Source organism: Phyllostomus discolor, chromosome 6, assembly GCF_004126475.2.
Source record: "Phyllostomus discolor isolate MPI-MPIP mPhyDis1 chromosome 6, mPhyDis1.pri.v3, whole genome shotgun sequence".
NCBI lineage: Eukaryota > Metazoa > Chordata > Mammalia > Chiroptera > Phyllostomidae > Phyllostomus > Phyllostomus discolor.
In genome coordinates, this window is record NC_040908.2 from 84,557,484 (window position 1) to 84,568,011 (window position 10,528).

Sequence of the window (10,528 nt, forward strand, 5' to 3'; positions counted from 1 at the left end):
GGGTCGGGGAGGGATGTAAAATGCCTGTGCTAGCAGCTGGACTTCTCATATCCCATCGTTCCGCCCCAGCCCACGCTGGTGTTCCTAAAGCCCTAGGCCAGACTGTCCTTCTTTCCTTCTCCAGGCATAACAAGGAGGAGTGCCTTCCCTGTCTCACAGGGCCATTGTCTTCACCATTGTTCTTAACAGTACTTATTGGGCCCCTAACCTGTACCATGCAACATGCTGAGCACTGAAGGAGCTGCCTGGTTTCCCTGAAAATCTGGGCCGGAGCAGGACCTGACACAGCTTAGTGGCGGGGCGAGTCATTGCACTTTTCTGAGGCTTGGTTTGCTTATTGGTAAAATGGGGGTCTCAAGGTGATCACACAAATGTTTTCCAGATAAAAAAAGTTGAAGTACTCAGTGTAATTTGGTCATCTTTCTTCTAGCACAGTTCTGGGCACAAGGTGGCCTTATGTGCCTAGGAGGAAAGGGACTAGGGACAAAGGCCTCAGACCCCATGGGCATGACCCCATTGTGGCCCCTCTTCTCCCCCAGACCCCAGGTGGAGACCCAAAAGACCATCACAGCTGCCCTCTGAGCCCTTGGCCTGATCTCCCCCAGGAGAGCCGAGCTACCAGTCCTGAGCTCATCTCCCCTCTACCTTCCACCTATTGTGTTGCTTTGTCTCCAGGTGGTGGGCGAGTGGAAATTCAGCAGGATTCACTGTGACATCTTTGTCACTCTGGATGTCATGATGTGCACAGCGAGCATCCTAAACCTGTGTGCCATCAGCATTGACAGGTGAGCCCAGGCAGAGTGGGAGTGGTGACCCTGGCCATTTCCCTTTTAGACTGCCCCACCTTTCCTTTAGGGTCAGGCTCTGTCTGTGATACTATGTGGCTGGCTTTGTGCCTATGAGCCCATGGCTTTGTGTTTATGTGCATTGTGCCCATGCACATGTGTGTAGGGTCATGTATGTCTGGCTGGGAAAGTACCATCCTATGGACAGTGATGCTACCAAGCATACCCAGGCTGGTATAGAGAAAAAGCACTTGATTCTGACTGATGCCCTGGTTCTATCACTTTCTACTTTGGTGACCTTGGGCAGATTATGGAAGTTCTCAGAACCCTAGTTTCATTGTCTAGAAACCAAGGATGATGACGGCTACCCATTTTGAGTTATAGTGTCTGGTTATATGGTTTATGTCCAGCACAGGGCACGTGGCCAAGGGGGACCAGGCTGTGCTCACCTTCCTAAGACATATCCTTAGAGCCTTTCACTAATTCGTACATACAGGTGAGAGGCACTTGTCCTATTCTCCTTGTAGGATTCTTGGAAGATAAAACCAACTAATGTATGAGAAGTGCTAGGCAGAGGGATGTGAGGGATTATACATAATTTCCATTGTTATTATTTTCTGCTGAATGGGGCTTAGCCCTTGCTCTTAGCTACCAATTCATCGACAGACACTTCCACATTCAGTGGCTCAGCTCAGGTGTAGAAGGTGCAGTTTCCAAGGCACAGAGATCCAGGCCATGGCCCCTCACAAAGCCTAATGTCCAAGTGGGGAGTCTGGAGTAAAAGATATGGCCCAGGATTAATCATAGCCAGTTAGTCCTTAAGTAGTCAGGCAGCACCACAGTACCAACTGTCCTCATTATTTGAGTTGGGGATAGACAGGAGGGGTGATTTAGAGTAGACAGGCTAGTTTCATAAAGGTGGACCAACTCTCCCCCCCTCCCAAAGAGTGGGGTATCTCATTGTGCATGTTGTAGAGGGGCCCCCGCTCCATGTCCTTGCAGGTACACGGCTGTGGCCATGCCTATGCTCTACAACACGCGCTACAGCTCCAAGCGCCGTGTCACCGTCATGATCGCCATCGTCTGGGTCCTCTCCTTCACCATCTCCTGCCCACTGCTCTTTGGACTTAACAACACAGGTGAGTCCTGCCGCTGTCTGCTGAGGGCTCAGCTGGCCTCTGTGCAGGGTCCTGGGGAGCTGAGCCTTGGTGCAGACATGCTGGAGACCCACTGGGGGCCTGATTGCCACCCTGGACTGCAGCCAGGGGGTCTCCTGGGCCAAGCCCAACTCCATGTCGTTCCTGGTTGGGCCAGAGAGGAACAATGACCTGGGGCACAGTGGAGTTGGGTGAGGGTTGGGGATTATGATTCAGCAGGAGGTCTGGCCATTTTCAACCTTGTTTATTAGACTGAAGCAGGTCAAATAGCCTCACATACTACATGTATGTGCCTGTTATGTGTGTGCATGCACACGTGGGGGAGGCTCCCGGGCCTCCATCACCCTGGCACTGGCATTTGTGTAATGAGGCTGCAGCCCTAGGGCCAGCTGAGCTCAGGCCAGGCCTCAGTCACTTGGAGTAGAAAAGGCAGAAACAAGTAGGAGGCTAGCACATCGTGGCCTGCCCTTTGGGAGGCAGTCAGAGTATCTCAGACAGAAGAGGCATCATAGCCACCTGCTGCTGTGGTGTCGAGATTACTCTAGAGGGAAGCAAGAGCAATGCAGGTGTGTCTCTGGAGACCATTCCAGGTCTATAGTACACAGTGAAGCCGTGAAAGTGTGTGGTATCAAATCTAACCCTTGCGGGAATAGCAAGAAGTGGGAAAAGGCCTAAATATGCTCAGATTAATCTGGAAAAGCCCTGAAATAGAGACCAGACATCCACTAGACCTGGAAGGGAGGTTGGAAACACAGTAGAACACAGGTGAGTTCAGCAAACAGGACCCAGTTACCTTTAAAATTAAAAGGTGACAGACCTCTCTCCAGTATACAGGAAAGGATAAAATAATGACTTATGCTCTTAAAATAATTTTCTTGAGGCATTTTTTTCTGTACACCCTGACTCCACTTATGTGCTCATAGATGACAGAACTAATGATGTCTAATGAGAAAATATTAATGGAAAAACTTGGAAGCAGTTGATCACAGCTTAGCTTTTTACTCAGTTGTATTTTTAATACTCTGACTTGCTCTGTGCGTTTATTTGCAATAACATTTCCAGGCAGCCTTATACATCTAATCTAGACTCCATAACCTTGTCCTCACTTGTTTGGTCGAGGAGATAAGGCCTCTCTGCATGTGGTGGGCCCCCGGCCAGCTGACCCACCCACCTGACACTCTTCCTCCTCCAGAACAGAGTGAGTGCATCATCGCCAACCCTGCCTTCGTGGTTTACTCCTCTGTTGTCTCCTTCTACGTGCCCTTTATCGTCACCCTGCTGGTCTACATCAAGATCTACATTGTCCTCCGGAGGCGCCGGAAGCGGGTCAACACCAAGCGCAGTAGCCGGGCTTTCAGGGCCAACCTGAAGGCCCCACTCAAGGTCTCAAGATCCCCCTCCCCTCCAGCACCCCTCCTTAACCATCACCGAGTTGAGTTGGGTCATCCAATGGTCAGTGGGGACCTGGGACACCACAGCAGGAGGGAGTGTGGGCTGGGGGAACTCCATTCAGCTGGGCAGGGCAGATTTCGTTCAAAGGCTTGGACCTCAGTGGAGGGACTTGTATTTCCAGGAATGGGAGATGGGAAGGGTGGTGGAGGCAAGCTGGGAAGAGAAGCCTTTGCTAGAGATCTCTGTCTGAATGCAGCAGCCCTTGGCACCCTCCTGGACTCCTCTCCTTCTCTTTGCTTCACTTCTCCTTCCCTCATTCTGATCCCTCTATCTCCCTTTCCCTCCTGCTGAGGCCTCCATCCCATCTCCTTTTCCTTTACAACCTCCCTCCTCCCCTCTGTGCACACCTCCTCCTTCCTCCCCTGTTCTTTCCCACTTCTTTACTCTGCCCCTCTTCCATTCACCCCCCTTATGTCTTGTGAATTCTCCCCTCTGCTCAGCCCTCCCTCAAGAAGATAGTATATGGGCCTGGAAGGATCAAGAGCTTTGAGGCTAGACACATCAGGTTCAAATCCTGGCACTGCCACTTTTTTGCTGAGTGACCTTGGGCAACTTGCTTAACTTCTCTGAGCCTATTTCCTCACCTGTTAATGGGAGTCATAATACTGACCTCACATGGTGGTCTTCAGGATTCAATATGAGAGGGCTGTGAGCCTGCCTAGCATGGTGCCAGAACCTCTGCAGGTACTCCATAAGTCAGAACCCGATTATCCATCCTCCTGTCCACCTCTTCTTATCACAGTACTGGCCTTCTCCCTTACCTCAACTGCCTCCTCAGGCCCCCACTCTGCTAGTCTCTGCCCTTCTCTGAGCTCCTATGCCTAGTCTGACTATTCAGCATGGGGTTTCTGTCCCCATCTCTTCCCTGCCATAACCAGTGTGCTGGCTCACTCCACAGGGCAGCTGTACTCACCCTGAGGACATGAAACTCTGCACCGTTATCATGAAGTCTAATGGCAGTTTCCCTGTGAACAGGCGGAGATTGGTAAGTGTTTAGGTCAGGGACTCACAGCCAGGTCTTAATTCCCCTAGGGAAACCCACCTGCCATGATTCTCAGAAACCTCACCAACTGGTCAAAGGGTGAGGCACCTCCTGAGATCCCCCACTTTTGCCTCAGTTGAGACCCAACTCACCATGTACACCTTGCTACAGGTATGGAGCAAGAGCTCAGTTCTGCAAGGCACAGAGAGGTACCCCTAGCACAAGACAATGGTTGGGAGAAAGGACTCAGTCTTAATAACATGATAAAATTAATAAGAATGGCTATTACCACTAATGAACACCTACCATGTTCCTATTATCAAATCCTCACAGCAACCCTGGGAGGTATGTCTTATTGATCATAACCATCTTCATTTTACAGGAAACAGGCTCAGAGAGGTTAGGTAACGCACCCAAGGCTAAATAGTTAGTGAGAGAGCACATCTTTGAGCCCAGGCTTGGGTGTCTTGAAACCCATGCCTCTGCTGTGCTCTCCACTTGAATGTGCTGCCTTTTTGCAGACAGGTTCTGGGGCTGCAGGCTGGCACTGGGGAGGGAGCAGGGCAGCCTCTGAGTAGAGCCTAGAGGTACAGAGCCACAGCAGACTCCAGGCTTAGCCAAGTAGGAGTTGCACCAGGGTCCAAGCAGCAGGTGTCCAATTCTTCAGGTGGGCCAGGGAACTCACCGAGAGCCACACATGAAGTCCAAGTCAGGTTTCCTCAGGAAGCAGGGCCTTTGCCATTCACCTGCACAGCAAGAGCAGAACGCAAAGGAGCCAGTTAGGAGATAGGTGCTCAAACAGGGATTCAGGAATGGGACCAAGGTAACTTTCCAGTTCTACCACCTGGGCATACGGTATGGCTGCATTTTAGCAGCTTGGGCAGAGACCCTGAGGCCTGGAATGAGGGAACCTGAGGGAGAACCTGGGAGGCCATGGGTGGATCCATGGCAGGGCCCTCCAGCCCAGCCCAGCAGGGAGAGTTGGGGCCCAGGGGCCTTGCCCTTTGGCCCCTGGATCAGTCTAGCAGGAGAAATGGAGCCTGCATGTGAGTGCTGTTGCAGGTGCTCCAGGCCAGCCTGGCAGGAGAGCAGGGGTGCCCTCTGTGCAGTTTGAAGGGGAGCTCCTGGAGGCGGGTGCTAAATGTCAACTGGTAACATCCCCAGCAGCCAGTTTGACACCTGACACTTAGCTGCCACTTAGTGTTGCTCAGTTCATAAAAGAGAAGTACATGGGTAGCAAGCTCCCCTAAAATGGTGTGGGGTTACTGAGGATGCATAAAGATTGCTCTGGGAAGGGGGCCAGATAACCCTGTAGGCAGGGGCTGCCGTGGGTCTTGGGTCCTGTACCCAGACAGTCCCTGCCTCCAAGTGATCATCCTCCTTGCCTCTCTGACAGAGTGACATGTGGCATTTGCAGGAATCTGAACAGGGAGATAGGGAAGAGCCAGGTGGGGCCTTGTGAGGCCAGGTGCGGCCAGACAGGCCAGGTGTGTTCAGGTGAAGCTGGGTGGCGACTGCCTGAGAACTTGCCTGGCTTTACCCAGAGCTCTCTGCCTCGTGCAGGAGGCTGCCCGCCGAGCCCAGGAGCTGGAGATGGAGATGCTGTCCAGCACCAGCCCACCTGAGAGGACCCGGTATAGCCCCATCCCACCCAGCCACCACCAGCTGACCCTCCCAGACCCGTCCCACCATGGCCTCCACAGCACTCCTGAAAGCCCTGCCAAACCCGAGAAGAATGGGCATGCCAAAGACCACCCCAAGATTGCCAAGATCTTTGAGATCCAGTCCATGCCCAATGGCAAAACTCGGACTTCGCTTAAGACCCTGAGCCGCAGGAAGCTCTCACAGCAGAAGGAGAAGAAAGCCACCCAGATGCTCGCCATTGTCCTCGGTGAGTCGGCTGTGGCTGCTGGCCATGGCCCAGCTCTGCCCAACCCTGGCTGAGGGAAGGGCCCCTCACTGCAGGTTCCGTTACCTGCCATCCTCTTCTTAACCGTGGTTGGTGGGTCAGGGGACTGGCACTTTCTCAGGCCCAGGCCAAGCCTATTGATGCATCCTATTAGGCAGATTCTATAATTATGACCAGTTTACTGATGGGCCAACTGAGGTTTGGGTGGTCCTAGAACATGACCAAGGAGGACCCATAATTTAACTTAGGTAGTCTGACTTGAGAGTATGTGAACTTGACCAGGCTATCATAATGAGCCCCAGAACCTCATGACCCCAGGCAAGTCACTTTCTCTCTCTAGTCCCATCAGTAGAGTAAATTACTTCTGAAGGTTGTTGTAGTCTTCAAATAGCAGACGGTGGTGAAAGTATTTCGTAAACTGCTAAGTGGTGCACACACCTGTTAACTGTTATGGTCTTTGTTAATATTGCTATTGCTAAGGAATTGGGAAAATCAGTTCCCCTGAGAGTAACTAAGACCCTGTGTGACCAGAGCTGCAAAACATTGTAAAAGGCTGTGAGAGAGAGCTTGATCTCAATGAGGGCTCAGGCGAGGGAAGTGAAGCAAGGCTTTCAAATACAGTCCCCGAGAAAACCAGATAATGAAGGTCAAAAAGCAAGGGCTGGACTGATACAGGTGGTTGGGAACAGGAGCGACTGATGTGGCCCTGACTTCCTTGTAGCACCCAAGGTAGTATGTGACACCTCCCACACCCACCATCCCCTTTGATCTCCTGGCAGCCCTGTAATGGGTGAGTGGGGCAGGTGTAACTATCATCATTTTACAAATGAGCATGCACAGTCACAGCAAGTTAAAGGCCTGATCATTGATCATAACACCAGGAGTGATGGAGCATGGTTCAAGCCAGACCCTCTTCTCCAGTCCACAGGGTCTCTGCTCCACAGCCCTGCCCTCCCTAGGCACCCCTCCGTCCCCAGACACTCCCAGGGTGCCTATGCAGCACTGTGTGCACTCGATGCCTTGAGACCAAGGGTCCCAGACATGCAGGTGGTCCTGAGTTTGGCAGAGTGAGTGGGTGGGATGGACACCAGTCTGGGTGAAGGTGCATGTTCCAAGGCCTGGGCTGGGGCCTGCAGCCACAATCCAAGCGCCCATTGAATGCGGGCCCTCCCAGCACAGCTCCTCCCTGGCCCTGGGGCCAGCCTGACCACTGCCCTCTCCCCTAGGTGTGTTCATCATCTGCTGGCTGCCCTTCTTCATCACACACATCCTGAACATTCACTGTGATTGCAACATCCCACCTGTCCTGTACAGCGCCTTCACGTGGCTGGGCTATGTCAACAGTGCCGTGAACCCTATCATCTACACGACTTTCAACATTGAGTTCCGCAAGGCCTTCATGAAGATCCTCCACTGCTGACCCTGCTGCCCACCTGAACAGCAGCCTGCCACCCACCTCCCTGCCCAGGCTGGCCCGGCCTGGCCCGGCCTCAGTCCCTGGGAGCCGTGGGCAGGAGGGTGTGCAACAGACTTCTCTCTGGCTGGCGGGCCCTGCAGTGTTAGCTTGGCACCATGCCCCTCACTACCCAACCACCCTTACTCTGCCAGGGTAGGTAGAGAGCCTGGCTTGGTGCCAGCCCTTGGGCTGGACCCCATGGCTCAGGGGCAGCTCACAGAGACCCCTGCCCTCTTCCAGATCCCTTGTCCTTGGCACCAAAGATGCAGCCACCTTCTCTGACCCTTCTCTGGAGCTCTGGTGTTGCTGGGGCCAGAGTCAGGGCTCAGAGGCTGTGCCCTCTGTTGGGCTCAGCCTGGCCTCCACAGATTTGTGCTGGAGTGGGTGGTAGGGAGGGATGGCCACTTCACAGCACCCAAGGTCCACACCAGAAAAGGCAGAGCTCTTCCCAAGGCCCCGAGTCACTTCAGTCTGGGGAGACCAGTGTACATACCAGGCCAGAGTATGAAACCCAGGAAAGCCCAAGCCAAAAATCTTTATTCCCTTTCCTGCCCAGTAGGAGCTTCTGCTTCTCACAGCAGTGGGTCCTGACATTGCCCACTCTCTCCACACCCACTGCGGGGAGGGCCCCAGGAAGGTCTGTGGGGAGAGGAATCCCCCATCCCTAATAAACCCACTCTGCTGCCTCCTGATGGACTTGGGTGCACCCTGGAGCAGATGTCAGGCCAGCCTGGGGCAGGTGGAGGAGGGGGCGTGTGACTGCCCGGGGCCTGGGCTGGGGTGTCTGAGGTTCTTTGGGGGGCTGCCTCCTACCATACTATGCCACAAAACCACTTTCTTTTTCCTTTTGCCTCTTTTCTTTCCCACTCCCCTTCCCTCTCACTGCCTTGGCCTTACAGGAGCCCATGGCTACCATTTGGCCTGGCCTGGCCCTGCCCCAAGGGAGGAGGGGAAGCTGTAGCTTGGGGGAGCTCCCAGGCCCCAGACTCTGTAACATCACTACACATGCTCCAAACTAATAAAACATTGACAAGAGTCACATGGGCGGCCCCTCGTGGGGAAGGGCGTGGTGCCAGCTGTGTCCTCCCCACCAGGTGCAGCAAAGCCCTAGTGTCTGTGCTGGGGATGGAGTTGGAGAGACACTCTGCAGACTGTCCAGAAAAGGGTGGCCCTGGCCACAGCCATCAGGGTGAGCAGGACTTTGGAGGAAAGGAGAACAGAAGCTGCTCCAGTAGGACCAAGGAGAAGATGGGTGTGCCTGAGAGTTTCTCCCTTGTCCCCATCTTCTCCTCTCAAGCTGCCGTGAGTTCTCTCAGTCCTGCTGTTGGGTGGCCAGTTCAGGTCCTGGCCACCCAACAGGAAGGGGGAGCATTTCCAGTGGCAATCCCAAGCATGCCTAGAGCTCCCCTAATAACCAGAGCACCAGGGGCTGGCCAGAGGGAAGCCAGGCTGTCCCCACGTGCCACCTCCTCCTCTCTAGGTCCCAGCACCTCTGGAGGACCAATCCTTAGCCCTTTGCCCACCAGGCTACCTACCAGGGTAGCGAAGGCTCCACGGAGGAGACGGCCTTCAAGGTGCTGCTGTGCTGTGTCCACACCTGCCCCTTGCCTGTCTTCTGTACCACCCCCAGACCCTGCCAGGGGCTGGCTAAGGAGGCAGGGTGGCCCTGAGTGACTTGGCCTGGCCCTCCCTCCTCTCTGCCTCCTGGCTAGTAACAGCTCCAAGCCTTCTGGGGCCACAACTCAGCATTGACCCGACAACAGAAATTTGGCTTTTTAAAAGTGCAATATAAGTCAACCTGATGAAGGAGAAATATTTTTACCACCTTGAGAATAACAGCAGTGATGACAAACAAGGTGCCGGCACCCACGGGCTCAGGCTCTGGGGAGCTGTCAGGGCATAATTTGCATGCTAAATACAATATTTTTAGCACCAAAGTTTGGAGTACTTCACTTACCCTGAACACTTAATTATGGACTTTGATCTTCTCCTTGAACCTGAATGTAGTCCTGCGTTGTGGGAGAGGCCCTGTCCCCAGAGGCACCCAGATTCCAGAAGATGGGCAAAGCAGGTCCCTTATCTAGTTTAGGGGTCAACACACCAGTGGCCTCCTTCTGAGGAAAGCACCAGACCCCCAAGGGGGCTAGAAGCCCCAGGTACTCTCAGCTGCTGACACCCACCCCATAACCAACACACGCACATCCACATGGCCCCATCCACACCGCACACTCAGCCTATGAAAGATCCTGACCTGGACAGGAACTTAAAAGCTCACCTTGTCATTAGAAATCTTATGAGATCACATGGGCTCATCAGGCGTGAGAATTGGAAGAGATGACGAAGGGAAAGAGAAAAACAGGAAGGAAGGAAGGAAGGAAGGAAGGAAGGAAGGAAGGAAGGAAGGAAGGAAGGACAAAAGGTGGGAGAGAAGGAGGAAAGGAAGAAGAGAAAGAGAGAGGGAAGGAAGACAGCCTCAGTGCAGTTTGGGAAGGGCTGTGGCAGGGAGAAGAGGGGAATAGGGCAGGCATGGGCGGGAGGCGGGATCGGGGAAAGTTGCCTACAGCTGTCATGAAATTTCAAGTCTTTCTGCCAGATAGCAGATTGACAGCTAGAGTGGGCAGGGGGAGGGCTGGGCTCCACCCCCTCCCCCCTCAGTATTCAGGGGCAAAGGAATGAGTGTGGGACCCAGGAACACCAAGGTGGAAGGGTGTGGCCCAGGTTCTGACTCTTTCCCAAGAGGCCCTGACTGTGGCCTCTTTGTCTTCACAGCAAGGGTGGGAAGAGGCA

General features: G+C 53.6%; 1 protein-coding gene across 1 annotated transcript in view; it reads left to right on the top strand.

Moving 5' to 3' along the window:
• DRD2 (dopamine receptor D2) overlaps positions 1 to 8,776 on the top strand; it is a 68,323-nt gene extending 59,547 nt beyond the window's left edge. Inside the window, exons 3-8 of the mRNA XM_028515885.2 lie at positions 676 to 785; positions 1,788 to 1,924; positions 3,135 to 3,325; positions 4,293 to 4,379; positions 5,940 to 6,267; positions 7,512 to 8,776. Of these exons, the coding sequence (XP_028371686.1) occupies positions 676 to 785; positions 1,788 to 1,924; positions 3,135 to 3,325; positions 4,293 to 4,379; positions 5,940 to 6,267; positions 7,512 to 7,705 (1,047 nt within the window). The 3' untranslated portion in view covers positions 7,706 to 8,776. The remainder of the gene's footprint in view (positions 1 to 675; positions 786 to 1,787; positions 1,925 to 3,134; positions 3,326 to 4,292; positions 4,380 to 5,939; positions 6,268 to 7,511) is intronic.
• The last annotated feature ends 1,752 nt before the right edge of the window (positions 8,777 to 10,528 follow it).